This window comes from Girardinichthys multiradiatus, chromosome 2 (assembly GCF_021462225.1).
Source record: "Girardinichthys multiradiatus isolate DD_20200921_A chromosome 2, DD_fGirMul_XY1, whole genome shotgun sequence".
NCBI lineage: Eukaryota > Metazoa > Chordata > Actinopteri > Cyprinodontiformes > Goodeidae > Girardinichthys > Girardinichthys multiradiatus.
Window position 1 is genome coordinate 2608122 of NC_061795.1, and position 24188 is coordinate 2632309.

The 24188-nt window shown below is 39.4% G+C and overlaps 1 protein-coding gene across 1 annotated transcript in view; it reads right to left on the minus strand.

Moving 5' to 3' along the window:
• LOC124877428 (copine-8-like) overlaps positions 1-24188 on the minus strand; it is a 153617-nt gene that overhangs the window by 108589 nt on the left and 20840 nt on the right. The window contains exons 2-4 of the mRNA XM_047380607.1: positions 23090-23130; positions 12564-12610; positions 7311-7414 (exon numbers count right to left, since the gene is read on the minus strand). Coding sequence (XP_047236563.1) covers positions 7311-7414; positions 12564-12610; positions 23090-23130 — 192 coding nt within the window. The remainder of the gene's footprint in view (positions 1-7310; positions 7415-12563; positions 12611-23089; positions 23131-24188) is intronic.

Below are 24188 nucleotides of genomic sequence, written 5' to 3' on the forward strand. Positions count from 1 at the left end.
CCCGGTGGGACGTGCCTGGAACACCTCCCAAGGAAGGCGTCCAGGAGGCATCCGGTATAGATGCCCGAGCCACCTCAACTGGCTCCTCTCGATGTGGAGGAGCAGCGGCTCTACTCCAAGCCCCTCCTGGATGGCCGAGCTCCTCACCCTATCTCTAAGGGAGTGCCCGGCCACCCTACGGAGGAAGCTCATTTCAGCCGCTTGTATCCGGGATCTCGTTCTTTCGATCATGACCCAAAGTTCATGGCCATAAGTGAGGGTAGGAACGTACACCGACCAGTAAATTGAGAGCTTTGCTTTTCGGCTCAGCTCTCTCTTCACCACAACGGACCGGCACAGCGCCCCCATTACTGTGGCAGCCGCACCGATCCGTCTGTCGATCTCCCGCTCCATTCTTCCCTCACTCGTGAACAAGACCCCGAGATACTTAAACTCCTCCACTTGAGGCAGGAACTCCCCTCCAACCTGAAGAGGACAAGCCACCCTTTTTCGGTCGAGTACCATGGCCTCGGACTTGGAGGAGCTGATCCTCATCCCAGCCGCTTCACACTCGGCTGCGAACCGCCACAGCGCATGCTGTAGGTCTTGGCTAGAGGGGGCCAGCAGGACCACGTCATCTGCAAAAAGAAGAGTCGAAATCCACTGGTCCCCAAACCCGACCCCCTCGGGCCCTTGGCTGCGTCTAGAAATCCTGTCCATAAAAGTTATGAACAGGACCGGTGACAAAGGGCAGCCCTGCCGGAGTCCAACATGCACTGGGAACAGGTCCGACTTAGTGCCGGCAATGCGGACCAAACTCCTGCACCGCTCGTACAGGGACCGGATGGCCCCTAGTAAAGGGCCCCCAATTCCATACTCCTGGAGCACCCCCCACAGGGCATCACGAGGGACACAGTCGAATGCCTTCTCCAGGTCCACAAAACACATGTGAACCGGTTGGGCAAACTCCCATGAACCCTCGAGTACCCTGTAGAGGGTATAGAGCTGGTCCAGTGTTCCACGGCCGGGACTAAAACCACACTGCTCCTCCTGAAGCCGAGGTTCGACTATCGGTCGGACTCTCCTCTCCAATACCCTGGCGTAGGCCTTACCAGGGAGGCTGAGGAGTGTGATCCCCCTGTAGTTGGAACACACCCTCCAGTCCCCCTTCTTATGAAGGGGGACCACCACCCCAGTCTGCCAGTCCAGAGGCACTGTCCCCGACCACCACGCAATGTTGAAGAGACGTGTCAACCATGACAGCCCTACAACATCCAGAGACTTGAGGTACTCAGGGCGGATCTCATCCACCCCCAAAGCCTTGCCACCGCGGAGCTTTTTAACCACCTCGGTGACTTCAGCCTGGGTGATGAAAGAGTCCGACCCCGAGTCCCCAGCCTCTGTTTCCACCACGGAATGCGTGATGGCAGGATAAGGACATTGATCAATTTCTGGATAAAGTAACACTTCCTAAATTATCAGATAATCAAGCGATGGCCCTGGATGTACCACTGACTTCAGCCGAAATCCAAGAAGCTCTCACAAGCATGCCCAATAAAAAGGCTCCAAGCCCAGATGGATTCCCAACAGAGTTCTACAAAGAATTCTGGAATATTTTGGCTCCAACATTCCAAAGAATGTTGCAGGAAACCGAAGAAAATGGGATACTTCCGCCAAATATAAATTCTGCCAACATCACTCTCTTATTAAAACCAGGAAAAGACCCAGTACTTCCTACCAGCTACCGTCCCATATCCCTTATTAACGTTGATCGCAAAATAATCTGTAAAGCCCTCGCAAAAAGAGTAGAAAAGGTAACTCCTTTCATAATAACTGACCAAATTGGTTTTATAAAAGGTAGGCATTCATCCACAAATTCACACAGATTACTTAATTTAATAGACTATTCCAACAGTAAAAAATATTGAGACCAATATATTATCTCTAGATGCAGAAAAAGCATTTGATAGAGTTAACTGGAAACTCTAGTTTGCAACCTTGACTAAATTTGGTTTTGGAAGCTCTTTCATAAACTGGTTAAAAATATTATACAGTTCCCCAATGGCACGTATCAGGACCAATAACCAAACATCTTCCAGCTTCTATCTTCAGAGGGGCACCAGGCAGGGATGCCCACTTTCCCCCTCATTATTTGCAATTTTTATTGAACCACTAGCAGCAGCAATCAGACAAACCAAAGATATTAAAGGCATAAAATGCATGAATATTGAATATAAAATCAGTCTTTATGCAGATGATGTACTCTTTCTCCAGCATTCGCAAACCTCTGTCTCTCAGGTAATTGGATTGATAAATTATTTCTCAAGAATTTCAGATTATTCTATAAATTGGTTGAAATGGACAATTCTTCCAATTAACTGTTCTTGCCACAATTACCTTAATACACAACTACAGTCAGGGAATATTACTTACTTGTGTATTAATGTTTCTCCTAGATTGGCAGACTTAACAAAACTAAACCACATCCCGCATATTAGCTTACAAACACTAGAAAAGACCAAAGATAAAGGACTAGATCTACCTAACTTTCATCATTACTTCTTAGCCAACAGGCTATAATACATCTCAAAGTGGTTTAAACACAGTCCTCAAGATGCACCCTGGCTAGACGTAGAACAGACATTATGCAATAATATTAAGATTTCAGATCTACCATATATTAGCTCAAATATAAAACGACTTTGCTTTAATGCTTTAAAAGCCTCAATATTAGCACCTCTCTGACAGCATGGTGGGAATATCTAAAAGTGACAGGATCTTCACTAATCCTATGCAGCCGTACACCCATCTGGAACAACCCTGACATCCTACAAAAAAATTATATGATAAACTTTCCAGATTGGAGGAGTGAAGGAATTGAATACATAGAACATATATTTGAAGGAATTCAGTTCATCCCATTTAACAGATTAATTATACAATATAGGATGGACAAGAATACATTTTTAGAATATCAGCAAATTAAATCTATAATAAAAAATAAATTTAGGCTTAAAAACATTGGGTTACAAATGCCATCAAGTGTACTAGAGTTCCTAAAACTCAATCCCTCCAAATTATTGTCTAGGATATACAGGACACTGTCTAATATAGATGAATCAATTTTCATTCCTATTATGAAATGGGAGGTGGACTTATCAGTTAACTTTGACCAAACATTTTGGTCTCAGATTTGTTCCAGAACTTTTATAATGTCTAGTAACACCAGTTTACAATTAATACAATATAAAACCCTTCATAGAGTTAACTATAGAAGTCAACGGATGTTCAGGATGTGTTTGCACCGTCTAATACTTGCTTACACTGTACAGACAATATACATGACAATTACATCCACGCACTATGGTTATGTACACCTGATCAGAGGTTCTGGTGCCTGATATGTGAAGACTTATCAAAGTGTCTGAGATGTAATATTTCACCTTCCCCCTCATAGACACAAATTCAGTTCACATGGTTTTCACTGCCTTATGTATCGCTAAGAAAACTATCCTCATGAACGGGAAAAATAAAAACCTTCTTAATATTACCCAGTACAGAAACCTTCTGTTGGATTATATAAGTCTTGAGACAGCCTTTGCCTCCACATCAGATCAATCTCTCTGGGCTCCTTTAATCGGCTCCATCACCTAGTGGGGGTGGGGCACTTTTGGCTTCGTCCTGTGGGGAATTGTTGCGGATCCGGTGGAGTGTCTGGGTTTGGGGCATTTGGGGTGTCCCTGGGCTGGGGTCGCTGGTGGGTCTGGTCACTATTCCTTTAAGGTAGCTGTAATTAAACCTTTACTTAAGAAGCCTTTGCTTGATCAAGATGACTTAATAAATTACAGGCCTATATCCAATCTTTAATTTTTATCTAAAATTCTTGAGAAAATAGTTGCTAATCAAGTGTGTGAGCATTTACACAGTAATGAACTTTTGAAGAGTTTCAGTCAGGTTTCAGAGCTCAACCTAGCACTGAAACAACACTGGTGAAAGTCACTAATGATATTCTCCTGGCCTCAGATAATGGACTTGTGTCTGCACTTGTTCTGTTAGATCTCAGTGCTGCATTTGATACAGTCGATCACAACATTCTCTTACAAAGGCTGCAACATGCTGTAGGGATCAAGGGAACAGCACTAGGCTAGGTTAGGTTATCCTGAGCTATCTCTGCAATTATGCTGCTATAGGTTTAAGCGGCTTGAGGACATAATGACCACTTTCACTCTCTCTGCTACATTCTCATACTACTCTCCAATTTTGCGTTATTTACTGTTATTTCAGCTTTTAACTCTATGTTCTCTCTCTGTTTTTTCTCTTTCTAGAATTTGCATCGGACCTGGCTCTGTGTTTAGCTGTGGCACCTTTCTGGAGAGGGACATCGGCCAAGCTGCTGCCGTCAACAACTTAATGCTTACCTTATACACATGATACATTTGGCCCTGTCTTTCAGTGTTTAACCCTGTGTTCTGCTAGACATAGCTACTGGCTGAGCTTCTACTATGACTAAATGTATGTGCTCTCTTTCATACTCTAGACTTGAAAACTGGCTCAGAGTTCATCTGCTTAGCTGTCTTTCTCTCCTAGATGAAGCCACTAAAGGAGCTTTAACCATTGATATTTCACTTTTCTTTCCTATAGAAAGTACTCCTGGATTAGTGCTGCTATGTTCTTTTCGTGTCTCTGCTCTGTTCTTTCAAACCCCCAGTCAGTCGTTGCAGATGGCTGCTCACACTGAGCATGGTTCTGGTTCTGCTGGAGGTTTCTTCCTGTTAAAAGGAAGTTTTCCTCTCCACTGTCACTACATTCATGCTCAGTATGAGGGATTGCTGCAAGGTCAATGCAAGTCCACTGTCGCTACATGCTCATTTAGGAGGAGTGAATGCTGCAAGTCACTGACTAGATGCAATTTGCTGGGTTTCCTTGGATAGGAAAACTCTTAACCAATTTGAATAACAAACTGAATCCGACTGCTAGGATTAATTTAGTTAGTTAAGATCAATTGGAATATATATACTTGACTTGAAATCTGTAAGATTTGATTGAATCGGCTTTCTAAAGTGCCTTGAGACAACATGTATTGTGAATTGGCGCAATATAAATAAAACTGAATTGAATTCCATCACAGAGCAGCACAGAGACACAAAGGCCAAACACCTATGGTCAATTTAGAGTGTAGAATGCTAACATTCTAACGTTTTTTTTTCATTTAGCTGGAGGAAACAGGAGTACACAGGGAAAAAAAAGCCCTGCATGCACAGGGAGAAAATGCGAACTCTACACAGAAAGGCCCTGGCTGGGACTTCAATCAAGGACCTTCTTGTTGTGAAGCAACAGTGCTAACAACCTTTCCACCTTAATAAAATATTAAAGGCTGCATGAAACAAAAATGTAACAATGTAAGATGTAATTGTTTTATTTTTAAAACAGAAATACAACTTCTGTTTCGACAGCTGTTGAAAAAATTACACACATTGCATAGGGCTTCAACAAGATCTCAGCTTAAAATCTCACACTTTTTGTGAAGTCTTGCAAAGTGTTATCCAGCTGCTGTCAGGAAGGTGGGTGCTTTAAGCCTGACATCCTATAACTGTATCTTTGAAAGTCTTATTTTGAAGTAAGAAAGGAAGTCTGTTGTGGTCACAGACAACTAACAAAGTAATAATAAAAGTAAAGTAAAGTAATAAAAAAATGTATTTATGGCACGGAAGAAGCCATTTACTTATTTTACATGATTTTCCTGCCACTTGGTATAAAAAGAAACATTTAAAAAGTGGTTTGACTTAACATGATACAATTACAAGATGACGACGCGGATGGCAATCTCGTGTCCTAAGACTGCCCCTACTTCGCTTTTTTTGTGTTTTACACTGTACTTTGCAGCTATACTGCACTCACCTTTATCAGAGAGCAACTCCAAAGCATCAGGCATTCCTGTATTGGCAGTTTTTCTCCAGCTTTCATCAATCTTTGGATGGATGAAAACTGGAAGACCAGGGGAAACTCCAGGACTTTATCCTATTTCTCCCTTCTGACTGAGAACCTTCACTGATCTTTAACAAGTCTCATAAAGAAAACTCAATAATAAATAAACTACAAAAGATTCTGAAATCCTGATTTCAGCCTGTTCTATAATCTGGTCTAAAACGATAAATCCCAAAATGAGCATAAAATTGGCCGTACACCATATTTCCACCATACTCATGTTTGATTTATCAGAGCCTTTGTGTACAAATCATTATGAAACTCTAATTTACAGCAACAGCAATAGATTTAACAGAATAATATAAGTTTGTTTTTACTTGGCCAATTGGATTACTGTATGAGACTCTCCACCTGCCCAAACACAGATTAGCTGCTCCTGGCAAACAGGCAAGAACCAGACCGACTAAAAACCCAGTCAATATATACAACCTATTTATTTCACCATTCACATTTTATATACCTACCTATTCAGTATGTTTTAAATCATGTTGATTTCTAATGAAAGGTATTGTTGTAGTTCTTGGTACGCTGAGTAGTGATCAATAAAGTCAGCGTGTCAAAAGTAAAGCTCGACCTTCAGATAAAACATGACTTACAAAAAAGGAAAACCTACAATTGAAAAATGTAATAACACACAATACAAAATGTGTCCAATAAAATGAAACTCCTGGACCGTGGTGGGGGTCACGAAATGAGCAACAGTAAAGCTTATTTCCGCTGCAAAAATTACCTGTTTTAACATAGCAGGTTCCAGCTGAGTGGTGAGCTCTGGGAGACTCTGTGCTGACCCTTAGTGCTCAAGGCAGTCAATTAAAATTGTATGATCAACTGTGTCAAATGCTGCACTTAGGCCTAAAAGGACTGAGACTGAGCAATCTTCTGCATCTGCTTTAAAAACACGGTAATTTGTTACATTTGTGAGGGCTTTTTGTGCATTTCTTAGCCCCATTAAATGTCAAGTTCATAAAGAGAAGAAGATATGAAAAATAAGAAGTATATCGAACCATTCAAATGGTGGATGAGTTCAATTGTATCTTAATGTGGATTTCACCACATAAAGCACACTGACATTGAATAAATAGAATTGCAAAACGTGCTCTTATCTCTAGCCATGTATCTTGACTGTTTGAAAGGACTGACTTTAAATGAATGTAGCTGTTATAAGGGGCATAAAAACTTCTCTTTTATTTAGAGAGATGTTTGCAAACATCTCCCATGTGTGCAAACGATAAATATTTCAATCACAACTCAACTTTGCTGAACAAAAAGCAGCATTTTCACCCACGGCTGCAAAGTGCATATGACACATGCACACATCGACACGCATAAGTCAATTGTTAACTCACAGGTCAAAACGAAGATTCTGCCTCTCCTCGAAGAAGTAGTCCAGGATGAATTTGCGTACAAAGTCTGGATTGAGGGTGTTGTCTATGACTTCTGTCCGGCCAAACTGAAAGATAAATCATAAAGGAAGTTAGCTTTTACTATTGTTTAAGTGACTTATAGTTTAGCTTCAATTATTTTTGTCACAGTAAAATATGACATGGACTATTGCAAAGAGATCAAACAACATAATTTACAAACTTTAAAACATCCATTTTCTATACCCGCTTCTTCAATACAGGGTCACAGGGGAGCTGCAGCCTATTTCCAGCGGTTTACGGGCGAGAGGTGGGTTCACCTTGGACAGGTCGCCAGTCCATCGCAGGGCAACACAGAGACACACAGGACAAACAACCATGCACACACTCATTCACACCTAAGGGCAACTGAGACAGACCAATTAACCTAATAGTCATCTATTTGGACTGTGGGAGGAAGCTGGTGTACCCTGAGATAACCCACGCATGCACTCCGGCCGGGAGTTGAACCGAGGACCTTGCTGCAAGGCAACAGTGCTACCAACTGCACCACCGTGCAGCCCAAGTTTAAGACAGTATTTAAAAATATATATATATATCATAACTAAATAAAATTCTATAGATTACTGAAATGACTCAGTAATGACTCAGTAATAACATCACTTAGTCTCACGCCACGCTATGGATACCTGTTTCTTACCACTTAATGTCTAATTAATTCGGCTAGCAATTACTTTAATAATTGGGGGCAGTAATGCAGCATTGAAATGTTTTTCCTTGATGGTCCCTTGATCCTTATGAAAAGATTAGACTCAGGCAACATGTGTTGTTTTTTTTTTAAACACCAACATAGATGTTAAGATAGGAAACAGTGTGACAGCAGCTTAAACTTTGCAAGTGCTCACTTTTTAAACTGCTGATTGATTGGAAGAACAATACTTGTGGAGGTATTTGTTTTAGAAATGCAGACTACAAGGTGATTTCTTTTCTTACCATACAAACTCCATTTTTTTATTTTAAAAAGTAGTTACACTGATCGAAGTGATGCTATTTCATTATTAAGTTATGCTTTCCAAAACCAGAATGTTTAGTCAGTATATGAAATAGCTCAGTGTCGATAGCATTTTTTTGCTCTACTTCTAAAAAGTAAAACTGGTTGAATATCCTTCATGTCAGCGGTTGTATCTACTGTATAAATAAGCTACATTGAAACTTATTAAGTGTAAACATATTTTTCTATGCATTGGGTTTTTCAAAAGCAGCATTTATTTTTAAAATGTATAACCAACTTTTAGTATTGTGACGTTTTAAGTACTATCCATTCGTGCCAGTATCCATATGGTTTATCAGATAATGACAATTTAAGATGCATCTAGAGTTCACATATTTTGAAAGAATGTACTATAAAATATGTTTTAGGTAGAGAGGCTGGTAGGTCTGAGACTGATATAAACCGACACTGTAATGAAGATCATTTTGATAATAGAAAACCAAGTTAGAGCTGTAAGTTTACTTTTGGAATGGATATCACTGTCAGGATCTGGGTTTTTGTCTGTTGTTTTGGTGCTGTTACTTTGCTTAGCCCCTAGATGGCATGGAACCTGGAGGAGAGATGACAGGTGTTCATCATTCCCTTGATTACCTGCTGAGGAGTATATTAGGAGGAGGCTGCCAGAAACTCCCTGCCAGAGTGTTGTCCCTTAGTGGTACAGCTTTAGCCACATTACCTTGTCTTGTTGGTTTCCCGGTTCCTGTTTCCCTGCTCACATCACTTCACTGTAAATAAACACGTTACCGCAAAACTTTGTCTCCTGAATTGCTTTTCTGCATGTGGGTCAGATCCGTAAGAACCATTATGACAATCACACTATTTTGAAAATTTTTTCAAAAAATGTTAATCACTGCTCCAACATGCAAACGAGTTTATCATACCTAGGGTCTCAGTGTTGTACCCACATCATACTGTTGCATATCTGCCTTATGTATCGATGGCATACGACAACACGCAGCTTAAAGAAACAATCCATGAGAGGAGGGTCACAACTTAGAGCCGACGCTTCACATATATTGAAATTTTGTACAACTGCTATTGAATTTACACATATGTTGTTGCAATGACCCAATAACAACACTGCAAATCTTATGCTACGCTGCGCAGATGCTCGACGAATATTCACTCAACTGAAAGCTTGAAGAGGCTACAGCTGGTGACGGTTTGACCACTTTTCTGAAAAATTATTAAGAAATATTTGACCACATGGGGCACTCCAGAAACTGTGCAGAGATTTGAACTTTCACCCCAAAATGGTCAGAGATAGTGACATCATGGCAAAAATAGTTTTCTCCTGACTAAGTAGCCTACTCCATATCCTACACTCTTCATCCCAATACACATCCACTACACAAAACCAGGACACATACGAAAACTATAAACCTTTTAGAGATGACTCGGCTTGATATTTGAAATCAATTTGTACATTACTTCACTTTTGGAATAACGTGAAATGCTCTCTAGGGACACCAACATGTGGCAAGACAACACAAAACTGTAACAGCAGCTTAAAGGTTTAACTAACCTTAACAAACAAGACTGCTTTTAACAGAAATACGAAACTAACCCAGGTGTTCAAACTCAGGGTACATGGAATGAGTGAAACCCTAAAATATTGCTAAAAGTATCTTGTTTAACCAAATGGTTTTGTCTTTTAAACAATTTAGAATATATACGGCACTCATGACATACATGTATAATACTATGCAAAGTTATGTGCTTTTAGGGTCTCATCTATTATATACAGGTCCTTCTCAAAATATTAGCATATTGTGATAAAGTTCATTATTTTCCATAATGTCATGATGAAAATGTAACATTCATATATTTTACATTCATTGCACACTAACTGAAATATTTCAGGTCTTTTATTGTCTTAATACGGATGATTTTGGCATACAGCTCATGAAAACCCAAAATTCCTATCTCACAAAATTAGCATATTTCATCCGACCAATAAAAGAAAAGTGTTTTTAATACAAAAAACGTCAACCTTCAAATAATCATGTACAGTTATGCACTCAATACTTGGTCGGGAATCCTTTGGCAGAAATGACTGCTTCAATGCGGCGTGGCATGGAGGCAATCAGCCTGTGGCACTGCTGAGGTCTTATGGAGGCCCAGGATGCTTCGATAGCGGCCTTTAGCTCATCCAGAGTGTTGGGTCTTGAGTCTCTCAACGTTCTCTTCACAATATCCCACAGATTCTCTATGGGGTTCAGGTCAGGAGAGTTGGCAGGCCAATTGAGCACAGTGATACCATGGTCAGTAAACCATTTACCAGTGGTTTTGGCACTGTGAGCAGGTGCCAGGTCGTGCTGAAAAATGAAATCTTCATCTCCATAAAGCTTTTCAGCAGATGGAAGCATGAAGTGCTCCAAAATCTCCTGATAGCTAGCTGCATTGACCCTGCCCTTGATAAAACACAGTGGACCAACACCAGCAGCTGACACCGCACCCCAGACCATCACTGACTGTGGATACTTGACACTGGACTTCTGGCATTTTGGCATTTCCTTCTCCCTAGTCTTCCTCCAGACTCTGGCACCTTGATTTCCGAATGACATGCAGAATTTGCTTTCACCCAAAAAAGGTACTTTGGACCACTGAGCAACAGTCCAGTGCTGCTTCTCTGTAGCCCAGGTCAGGCGCTTCTGCCGCTGTTTCTGGTTCAAAAGTGGCTTGACCTGGGGAATGCGGCACCTGTAGCCCATTTCCTGCACACGCCTGTGCACGGTGGCTCTGGATGTTTCTACTCCAGACTCAGTCCACTGCTTCCTCAGGTCCCCTAAGGTCTGGAATCGGCCCTTCTCCACAATCTTCCTCAGGGTCCGGTCACCTCTTCTCATTCTGCAGCGTTTTCTGCCACACTTTTTCCTTCCCACAGACTTCCCACTGAGGTGCCTTGATACAGCACTCTGGGAACAGCCTATTCGTTCAGAAATTTCTTTCTGTGTCTTACCCTCTTGCTTGAGGGTGTCAATAGTGGCCTTCTGGACAGCAGTCAGGTCGGCAGTCTTACCCATGATTGGGGTTTTGAGTGATGAACCAGGCTGGGAGTTTTAAAGGCCTCAGGAATCTTTTGCAGGTGTTTAGAGTTAACTCGTTGATTCAGATGATTAGGTTCATAGCTCGTTTAGAGACCCTTTTAATGATATGCTAATTTTGTGAGATAGGAATTTTGGGTTTTCATGAGCTGTATGCCAAAATCATCCGTATTAAGACAATAAAAGACCTGAAATATTTCAGTTAGTGTGCAATGAATCTAAAATATATGAATGTTAAATTTTCATCATTACATTATGGAAAATAATGAACTTTATCACAATATGCTAAAATTTTGAGAAGGACCTGTATATACTGAAATAACCTTTAAAGTTCAGGGCTCTCATGTAAGTACAAAAAAACTTGCAGCACAATGTTTCATGCTGAGATGTACGTGAATGTTGTGTGAAAATGTGTGGCAGCCACGCAAACTTTTCAATCAACAGTATCAAACTGCAATGTCCTAAAATTCACCTAAATACACTGAAATATGGCTCCATTCAATTTATGTAACTCAGCAGCATCAACTCAATGTTTTTTCATGAGTTTGAGCTTTTATGGTTCAAACACGTCCAATGAAATTAAATCAAGGTTAGTATCAAACAAAATGATGGAAACAACCTCAATCTGACCGGCTGGTCTAAGATGCACATACAGCTGAGCCCAATTCCACACAAATTGGGATTAATGAATGAAAAGTGTGCTGTGATTTTTCGCTACTGCAAACATTTAGAATAAAACCTAGCACTCTTTTATGCATGAGGCCCCTGGTAATATTTTAAAAAAGATACTATGATTGAACTTTGCTTCTTAACATAGCTGCCAAACACTTCAGAGTAATCAGAGTAGAGTATAGAAGCTTTGGGTGTAGAAGAAATTTCTCATATAAAGGTGTTCCCTTAATAAATATATGACAGTTTGGTTTAACTCAAAAGAGACATGACACTTTTCCATATTAAATCTGCACCAATGCTATGGTCTAACACCAAACTAACTTGGCATTTTCAAGGACACAAACACATTTAAATAATTTTAGCCAACTCATAGGCTAGCTTTCCAAACAAATCATATTTATGCTGTGTGCCAGTGTGTAAAATGCTGCCTTGTGAGCAGTTTCCCCAACCATCTCACTTTGTACTCACCTCCCTCCATTCTCTGTTAGCGATCCCTTGAGTGTACAGGACACAAACTGTTTGGAAGGAAACAGAGAGGGGAAGAGAAAAGGGAAAGGTTTAGATTCAACTGAGAGTATTTAACAGCAGAGAAGCAACACTTGGAGGTCGCCCAAAAGGGAGTTCTTTCTCCAGATCCTGACGTGACACAATCGTCTCCTAATTAAATTCAGATGGAACTTTACCTCACAGCACTGTGATATTTCAGGGAGGGGGGATGTGAAGGACAGTATTCGGATGGGACTACTCAACATTTGAAGGAGTTTGTGAGTGTTTCCTGAGGATGGACCATGAGTGAGAACAGAGCCAAGCAATCATCTGGCACTAATGTGACATTTCATTTGCATTCAAGCCGCCTTTACTGCATTCACAAACACGAGCCCCGTGTCAGCCAGAATTAAGTCAGAAAATCTAGTCACACAAGACAAATATACATTTGTTACCTGGCAAAAGGAGAAGGAGGGTCTAAATTAATTGGTTGATTTGACATTCTTCAAAACATAGTTTGTGATTTGTGAAACCTTTGCTCTATTTACGTGAACAAAAAAATGGCGATTCCTAATTTTCCACATAAAATGTTGCTAAAACCTCATTCTCTTGGACATTATCATGTAATGTCTCAACTTCTGAGTTGGATGCATAAATACAACCCTTATAGGACCACGGTCTTACCAAAGCTCTGACCTGCACTAGAGCTGCACAACAGGAACAACAAAAATAATAATTTCACAAAACTGATTTAAATTTACAATCCCGATTTGAACATAGCATCAGTTTCCATACAGACTGAAAAAACACAATAAAATAAACATAATTAATAACTAACAAGATTTAGTTTCATAAATTGCCTTGATGTGTACGTACAATTTCCTTAAGCTGTTACGGTTTGTGAGATATAGGACCCCAGAATGCAGACCAGAAGGCAGCATGACGGTAAGTGCAAAAGATTTAATAACAAAAAAAACTCACTCACTACAGGAGGCAGGAACAAAACAAACGGGCAGGCTAGACAGACATGGCATGATCAAAAAACAAGACTTGAGCATGAAAACTAGACATCAGCAAGAGAACAAGACATGAGAAATGTTTCTGCAACGACTAACTGAACAGGTGTGTATATATGGAGTGAAAACCAGGTGGAGCAAGGAGACAGATTAACTTGGACAGGTGAACCGAATAAACTTAATTGACAGACAGAACAAAACATGGCTGCGGCAAAAACAGAGACTCTAATATACAAACAAAACCAAACTTGACAAAACATGAACAAGACGACAAAACTAAAGCATGACCAGGAAAATGACAGAAGCATGATTCAAAATCTAAGAAGAATAATAACAAAAGAACGAGTCAAAACCTTAACTGTGAAAAACATAAGAAAAAACCAGAAACCAAAAACCAAACAACCCCAAATCATAACATAAGCATCATGGGAGATTATGGATTACAAGTACAACATTACACTTTCTTAAACAGCAATGCATTAATGTATTCAAGTGCAAACAAGTTTACACTGATGATTTCATGCTCTTCCTTATCTTATAAAAAAATGCTTAAATAACAGTGGCCCTGTATACTGTCTGACAGACCAGTTGTACTGTCCTTACTGAATTTTAAATCAGAGCTTTGTTATTGTTTTTGCCATTTTCTATTGTTTGTTAAAATCTTGTAACTGACTATATATATCTTGTGACTATATTTAAAAGCAGGGCCTGTTGAAGGATACAAACTAATTTAAATTCATTTGACCAATTCTGCCAAGGACAATTGAATAGCCAACAACAGTGATGCTACAACTAAAAGCAGTCTCTCTATTAAGCTGCTTATTTCCGGTTGGCTGCCCGAGCAGAAAACCAAACTAATTAACCAACTAATATCAGCTCATCAGACTGCCAGTGTCACTCTACGAAGAGTCGAAAGACCAAAAGGTATGATATTCTGCACAATAAGCAGGGTTTTTTTTTTAACTATTATTTTACTTAGTAGGTATTCATATTTTATGTCTGGATAAAAGTAAAATAAACAATAAACAAAGGATATAGATATCATTAATTAAACTGTAATAATCAGTAAGGTATAATACTTTAGCTGCTGCAGGAGTAACCTTTTTCATTTTCTGGTTGAAATAAAAGCAGTCAGATCATGTTATAGATTTGTGTTTCAAATTTTTGTGTAAAATATTTTGATACAATATAATTTTACTTCTGCGAGAATCTGATGACAGTCCATTACTAATAAACATTAAATGTTTCCCACCATGATTGGTATCTTCTCCTTTGGGAGATATCTAAAAGGCAAACCTCACAAGAACAGCAGACTACCTGTTTCCAACCCATTCCACATGAGCGATTATATGCGCTAACTCAAAGTCCAACAAAAGCAACATTTGACTGTCTTGTCCTGTTTTATTGCAAAATAACTGAAAAAAGCAAAACAGCAGATGTGTCTGCATCTTAAGTTCAGTGCAACATAACCATTATGCATGATTCTGGTTTGGAAGACTATAAAAATACCTGTGATTTCATCGCCTGACATGAGGTTCTGATTAGAGGCAACACCTTCTGAGCCAACATGCATTATCATTACCTGCAGCATTCATTAATTGCAAATTTATGCACATGTTAATATATGAGCTACTTACATACTGATGAACGGACATGAGAGAATTAATCATGGAATTATGAGGCGTTTAGATCGTGAGCGAAAATTATCTCTGGTTTCAAAATCAGATCTGATTAATTCTATTTTTTCTCCCTGAACAAAGTTCATAACTAAGACAGGAGATGATGAGCCCACAGGCGTTACCTTTTACTGATATCTCATAAAACCGTTTTTTTTTTTTTGTCTTTTTTCTATCAAACTCAAAGCCTAGTTTGATGCAAACAACAACAACACATGAAGTTATTGTGACTGCCTTTAGTGTGAATGCAGAACTGTAAAAGGTGAAGCTGTTATGGGTGTTTTTAAGTCAAGCTGCAGATGTCATGAATACCAACAAGTCAAAAGAAATAAAATATCAGACAAGTAGGGCATATAAAAATGTAATCTTTTAATGAGAGCAATTGTTAAAGTGTGAAAGGATTAAAGCAGCAAGCTTTTCAAGCCGATGTGTTGGAAAAATCCAGAAGAAGAAAGTTTAAGAGAAGCCAAACGATAACAGGCAGACGACTTGGTGGCAGCATTTCTGGAACAATAAATCTCACAGTGTTCCAGTCATTGGAAGGACGGTGTTGTGATTATGAATATATTATTTAATATTAATACTTTAATATTTTATTAAATAATATTTCGGTCTGTTAAGGGTTGTCCTGTGAATACCAGCCCAATAAGGCTGTGGCATTAGGACAAAATTGAAAGGGATGAGACGAGCTCTGACATTATTGAACAGCAAAACTACACACGTGGAATGAATTCACACAATTTTTTAAATACAAGAATTTATTAACAAAAATAAGTCAACTCAAAGTCAAACATATTTCAATCAACAAACTCTTTACCATGCTAAAGCAATCCAACTAAACTAAGCAGAATGAAAGAATAAGGAAGATTAATGGGCTATGTACAATATAAACAAGTTGATTAAAGATGATTGAAACCATGACCAATAGAGTGATGCAACATTACCATGCAATGTTATTTATGTTTGAGAACAAAGGATTATCTTGAAAAATCGGGAATTGAAGTTAAGTTAGTCTTGGAACCAACTTAGGCCATAATTGGTATACTTTTAGACAACCATTCACAATGCAAGATCAGATAAAATATTATTTTAATAAAATAAAGTTTTAAAGAATGATCTGCTGAATAAAACCAACCTTCTGGATGACCAATTCTCAACGGTGTTTAATTAGCTGCCTTTATTTATTAAAATAATATTTCAAGAAATATCATTTTGAATAAGAACCAAATCTTTCTGGAGAAATGGGGCTTAATGGTGTTTACTTAGTTATCAAGTTTAGTAAAATAATGTTTCGGGAAATATTATTTCCTAGATTGAAAACTAACAACCTTTTTGGGTAAATGATCTTTAGCAGGCAAGCACGTGTTCTTAGCTGTTAGCAGTTAAAGCTAACAAAAGAAACTTGTAGCTTATCATCAGAATCAAACATACCTTTAAAATACCACTAATAAAAGGGTTGAAATGCATAAGCGTGGACGGTGCGTCATGGCCATTCTTCTGTGTTTAAACTCACCCTTTAATTAAAGGTTGTCTTAACTTTAAAAAAACACAAACACAGAACACACAAACCGAGCATATGTGCTGACCGCTAATCTGCTAGCACTAAGATAGCTGAGTTTCAACAAAAACAAAAGCAAACATCCTAAAATGAAAAATGTTTAGATTATTTCATTCTAAACTACCTCTCTCTGCCCAAAACACAACCTCTTACGTGAACCGTGCTGAGGAAAAGTTGTCCAGGCGACAAAGTTGAGGAAAGCATCCACAGTGAACAAAGGGTGAACTTGCAGCTAACCTCCATAGCTGTGGGGTGGGGCGGCTCGCTCTGTCGGCTGGGGCCAAACTGCACGTTACTGCTGTAGCCACGGTGATGTGGTCCCGTTGTCTTTCCTTCAGGCCGGGAAAACTGCTTCACTCTGCGTTGTAGAGACAAGGTCTCTGGAGGGAACTCCTTGGAGCACAGTTTGCTTCTGTAGACCTCAGAGAGAAAAGTCAAGCAGTGCTTGTACCTTAATTACCCCCCTTCATGAATGAATACTGGATATACAAACAGCAATTCATTCCTACTTAACTTAATGCATATGATCGCGTGATCGTATGACACTCTTGGATCCACTTTGAAAATGTATGTCTGTTTGCCAGCAAAGAGACATTAGCGCACTGTGTCCTTCTGTCCAGTTCCTCTGGGGACCTGCGTGGAAGAGGTCAGTATTTTGCAAAAGCAGGGTTTTATTCGGACAGTGACGTCACGGGAAGTCCGCTGTTATTCCCTGTTCCTGGCTGTGCTGGAAGTAGGTTGATGCGATTTATTTTGAAAGTTCCAGAAAAGTTCTTACTGGCCATTCATGTTGTCCCCATGGCTGGGGTCCCAACAACAGCAAGTGAACCAGGTGCTGGGGTCGTTGGCGTCAAAGACAGCTCTTTTCAGAGAAAAAGCTACTGTATTGCAGCTGTTGAAAACCCTAATGCAGGTTGATAGAAGGGTGGCAGATTACATTTGCCTTACAAATTGCTGCGCAGCCCCGTAAGACTGCCCATGCTGACCACTGTCCACTTCAGAGAATGTATTTGAAATGTGAACGCCTGTTTCAGCACTGCACAAGGGAGCAGCATAACATATGTGATTTGGGTATGTTTTTTTTTAACTCTTAAAAAAAATATCTGACCAACAGCTCATATATGACAGTATTAGATGCACATGTTTTTATAGTTTTTGTTAAGCTTTTGGTTTGTAGGGCAGTGTGCATGTAACATGAGAAGTAGGGCAATCCATAAAATGCAATATGTCACTGTATGCTAACGCATATCTGCTCTGTGTTTCAATGTTTTAGTTAATGCTTTAGGTAAATAATATACCAGATACAGTACTATATGCAATTTTATTTACAGATAGGTCAAGCTGATATGTTTGGTTTTTTTTTTACATGTTGAAAAATCCTATGGCATGAGTGTAGCAACTCTAAAACACCTTATATACTTAATGTATGCTCTACGGCTACAGAATTTAAGCAGACGCTACTCAAATGTAACAACAGTGACCAGATAATAACTATCAGTCTCATGTCCTTCGCAGATAGTTAGGTGAGGCTTAAACACTGAAAAACATGAAATAAGATGGCGACATCATAACCATAGATATAGAGACATAGATCAGACAGCTAATGACAGCACTGCAGTTCCTGACGATGACCACCAGAAGTCATTTTGATGCGTTGACAGATGCCCCATTCCACATATTTATTCCTGAAATCTTAATCCTTTTAAGGCCTGATTTCTCAGTTACCTTACAGGTTTTTGTAACGATCTTTGCACAGTTTTTCAAGAAAAATAGGTGCTTTATGAGGATGCAAAAATAAATAAATAATCAAATTTCTTATTCTGCAGGGGAATAAAGTTGAACCTATTAAGAGACATAAATGTTATACAAACTTTGTTCCACTTTAAAATCATGTGAAGTAAAAAAGTCATTCAGAATAAAGGTCTAGAGATGTAGCAATACCAAGATCAAGGTTAATGGTCACCTCCTCCTTTACCGTGGGCAAGGTCCTTCTTAGCGGTTGGAGGTTGGTGACCTCCATGCCATGCTTGAGCCACCGCACGTGCGGAGAGGCAAGGCTGCCTCCGGCAGGTGCACTTTGTCCACCGATGCTCCAGGAACTTCAGGCAGGTTCCAGCGTATGGAAGAAAAACCCTGTAGGTCAGGGATCCCCTCCAGACAACCTCTGGAGAGCCTCAATACGGACCATAACACCAACACACTCCTCCCGTCTCCATAGGTACTTTAATTTGCCTCAATTAAGGTGGTGGTAGTATGATGATGTGGGGCTGCTTTGCTTCCTCAGCCCCTGAATAACTTTTCACAACTAATGGAACTATGAATTCTAACAGAGAATCCTGAAGGACAATATATGGCCTTCAGTTTGTGGGTTATGGACACCAGCAAGTCCATTTCTAAATGCAAAAACTGGTTGAACTCAAACAATTCTGCATGGAGGAGTGGGCCAACATGTAAAGAATTAAATGCCTGTTACTGCAAAATATAAGTGCAGTTGTTACCACAAAGGGTGACATAACGGGAGGTTTGGGGCAGTTACTTTATTACAGGATGGTTTGGGTAGCTTGTACCACTAATAAATGAGATCATCACTAGACATCTTTTTGTATTTACTTAGGTTATCTTCTCCTGATATTTTTATGATGGTCCGCAAGACTTAAATGTGACAAACAACCTTTAACAGGAATCCTGTAAGAGTGTAAATACTTATTTATGACACTATATATCAAAGATATGAGAGGAACTGGTTTTCCACAAAATACCCTTTCTATTTGCATGTTTAGACTCACGTAGCTATAACATATTTTATACAAACATCCTAATGAAAAGAAAGAGCTGGGCTAATCTGTAGCTGGACGTTAGGCCCCAGAGGGCCACTTAGTGTTCCTTGATGCCACTGGCATTTTCCTAGATGGATAGAAAGCCCTGCCACACTACTAATCTCCACAAAAACTTTCAGAAACTGTTTGACTTCAAGGTTTCAGGTTGTAGTGGGTCCACTCGCAATAAAGACACTGTGGGGATGTTTTAGTAAATGAAATGGAGAATATTACAAAACTGACATGAGAAGAACATGGACCTGGAATGAGAGTAACAGGAGGACAATAATAAGAATGCTGAACAGCTGAGGGAGAGTGCAGAGCAGGGAACAAAGGGAAGCTGACTAATTACCACAGAGAACACAGAGGTAGCTGATCCAAAACACAAAAGAAACTATGAACCAAGGGGGAAAAGACCAACACTAAAATAAGAGTTAAAACCAAAATATACACAAAATACAACACAAGAAATAACTGAGAAACTTAACACAAAGGAATGAACTAATATGGAAAGACCATAATTACAATAGTAAAGAACTCAATCGGCAAGACATTAGTAACAATAATAAACAACTTAGAAATGATCAAAAAACAAATACACAGGAAAACCAAACCCAAACACTAGTAGATCATAACACGAATAGGGCTTCGCCATCTCAGAAACTCCTGCAATGGCGATGTTATTGGTATATAATTTAATGACGTAATATGTTGCAATAAATAAATATTTTCTTCATTTAAAGAACTGACTGAGGTAAAGACTTTGCATTATTAAGTGAGGCAATAGTGGTGCACCATGTTCTCCACCTAATCACCCATTTTCCAAATTACTCCAGGCTATATTTACTGCTACAATGTAGGCAATACAGAAGGTACATACTTTGACAGGGTTCCTGTCTGCTTAATGCCCTTTTCCAGTCTGCTGAAGCAAACACAAGGGATGAAACACACACACACACACACACACACATATGGTAACAAACATGCACAAAACTAAAACACTGGATTGCTGTTCAGCTTTATAAGCTGATATGAATAAGGTCTGTGAGCTTGCCGGTGGCCTCGGATGTGTGTGTGTGTGGCCGCTGTGTTTGTGTGTGTGTTTGTGAGAGTGAGTGTGTGTGTGCGTCTCTGTCGAGGCAGTCTAATGCTGTGTGACTGGGGCCAGTGCTGTCAGCAGAGCAGAGACATGGACGCAGCACAAGTGCCTCCTTGGATAAATGTTGGGGCGGCCAGGGATGCTCATCTTCCTTTCCCACCATCTGACATTTAAAGGCCCAATCCACAATTCTAGGAGCTCTGCATTTTTGGTTTCACCAGCAACTAACCACAACTCACAACCGCTCATTCCTTACTAATCATGTTTATGGCAGTATCTGAAAAAATTGTCTGTGTTACTAAGGCCACACACCAATTGCAGATATAAACAATAAATTTCAAGCAAGTCTGAGCAGATGTGTTAGTGTGGAGCCTTAAAGATATATGGACTGGAAATGTATGGCTAAAAGACAAAATAATTCCTTAGTATAGAATAATTCTAAGATATTTCCTCTCATCAATCAGAAACTAGTCCCACCGTTGTTAAAAAAAAGTGAGTTTAATGTAGATTTTTTGATTTAGAAAGTATATACATACACCCCACTCATATACACTTTTTGTAACCATCAACAAGCTTCTAGTATGATTCTATCTGGCTATTTGACTATTCATATGGCTTAATGTTTATCTGTTTTATGTGTTTCAAAGCTAGTTTTAATTAGTGTTTGAGGTCATTGTCCTCTGGGAACATCAAACAGTTCCCAATAGGCATCAGTATGAAATTCTCATGGTATGAAAAACTAAGGAGCAGTACCACAGTTTCTCAGTGCATTCAAACATTTAATAAATGACTGAATGCATGCAATTTAAAACAGCTGGACAACTAGCTCATATTTGCCAACTTTAGTTTTAAAACAGTGTTACCTCAAAGGGTCAGCATGATGTTAGGTTCTGTGAAGGTTTTATCATTGGAGTAGAGAGGGGTGACATCACTTCAAGCTTGTTGGAAAAGTAAATACATCCTCAGAGATGTGTAAGCTAACAAGCTAAACAGAGGAGCACTGATCTGCCTCATCAACTAATTTGGTCCAGAAATACAAGAACATACTATATTCAATAGAAACTGAAGCAAATTACAAAGGTTTACTTTGTTTGTGATGGAGCTGGATCAGGCTGGTGAGTCAGCTAATCTGGCGAATAGATACAATCAGCAGAGTCAAACAACACAACTTAACTTACAAACAAGAATGTTGTTCAGCTGAAAAAAACACCACCAAAGTTAACTACAGTCTCGTGGAAAACTGTAGACATGCAAACAATGTGTAGTATTGCACCGTTATGAAACTTTTTATGCTGAGCTGATTTATATTGCTAAAGTTAAGCTAAAACAGGTTGTGAACATCTGACTAGCTTGTTAGCCATCCAGATATGTATTACATATTATATTATGTTTGTATATTATATTTATATTTAGTGTCTGGCTACTGGCTGTACCTGGGCTGCCTTCAGTGGGATTCTGAACAAGTGTTGGTATGATATTTGGTATATATGAACAAGATTTCATTTCCCTCTAAAGAAGTTGAATCAGAGAATGACATCAAACCTGTGATCCAGTTTCATGTTTGGACACCAGTGGGATTTGCTTATTCATATGTTGGGTGACCAGGCTAACTACGGAAAATACAAACTAGTAATGCATTTCTCTGCATTTTGTCCCCATGTACTTAAACTATTGCATACTGTATTAGTTCATTTTGTTGTAGTTAAGTATTTCATGAATAAGATACATACAGATGCACATTTAGAAAAGCTGACTTGTATGCAAAATGACATATTGTGACCCCTAAAACCAGAACAGCTCTATTATTTACTGGACTCACATGACCACATTTTCTACAGTAAAATGAGTAAAAACATAACAGCAGATGGCTTTGTTTAATACCTAAAAAAAACTGGGAAGGTACAAAATGGCGAAGGGCAGAAATGACAAGACACCAATTCCAACAGGATGTGTCTCATAAAAACATTTGGGGAGAGCAAGTTAACAAGCAAGAGGCTCAGTAATTGAATGTTTCAGTACTGTAACATGGGATCTTTTTGAAGGTGTAGACTGGCCCTTTAAAAACCACTGGACCAGTAGACAAATTGAACCCCAGCTGCCAAGCAAGTGAGGTGTGTGTCTGCATGAGTGTGAGTGGTACGTGTGTGAGGGTGATCTGGTTCCCCTCACTCACATTGAGAGCAGAGAACAGTGACAAATACGACCCCTGACATATGCAAATGCCTACTGATTCACACAGGCAAAACAGTGTGGATCTGTGGATGCTGTGCGTGTGTGTGTGTGTGTGGGGGGGGGGAGGGGTTGACTGGCTGTGTAAGATGGACAGACCAGAGAGAAGCTTACTTGGATCAGACTTGGAGAATGTGTCTCTATCCAGCAGGTTCCTGAAAAGAACAAAGACACACATGGACAGAAAAATTAATTACACGTCTCTCCTACCACAGCAAAGGAAGTACAACTGGAAAGTTATTACATCATTAAAACTCTTCTAATTAGCTTCCTTGGTGATCCTGACAACTTGTTTACTCATAATTCTCTTCTGACTTCATTAACAAAAACCATTTTTAAGCAGCAACATTAAGCAAAGAACAACATCAAGCTAACAGTGGAGCTGATGTTTTATCCATGCAGCAACAAAGCTACAGTACTAAGACCTTTTCACTCTCTTCGCACTCTCACTCTGCTAGAAGCAACAGCAGAGGCTGCCATGAAAATTAACATGGCACTCCAGTTTTTCACTCTTTACAGATGGCCCACACTGCTGACATAGTTTTGAATTGACAAGCTTGGAAATATAAAAATGTTCACATTAAAATGGACAGACCAGGACACCCGAGATGATGGAAAGGAAATCGCGGATAAGCTCAGACTTAGGGTAGGAAGACCTGTCTAGTTGCATAAAAATGTATGAACTTTTACCAACTCCTCAGACTGAGAAATGAGTGGCAGCCCTGAATTTTCTACTTTAGCATTCCTTGAATGGTCACTTGGGATTACCTCCAGAACCTCAGTGCAATCCAAACATAAACAGGTGCTTACTGTTCAAAATGATTTCAGATTTTATGGCTAATTCAGTTTGATTAAAGAATATGCATATACTGTATGTTTACTAACAAAAAATAACAAAATTATGACTAAAATAAACATTGACTACCTTGGCTACAATGAATGAGAACACCATTTTCTGCGTCCTAAATCAGGTTCGCCCAGAAATTAAAGCTAGTAAGAGTAAGGTCTAGCTAGTACAGTCATCCTACGTGTATTTAATGATAAATAATATGGAATTTGCTCATTTTCATCTCGACCAGCAAGTCAAAAACCAACAATTAAGTCAGAAACTAAAAATCAACAGCAACACTGTTCGGTGTAAAAGTTGTTACTGAAGGACTCAGTCTGCCATGTATAGTATGAGTCAGGTTTTTAAAAATTAAGTCAGGAGAAG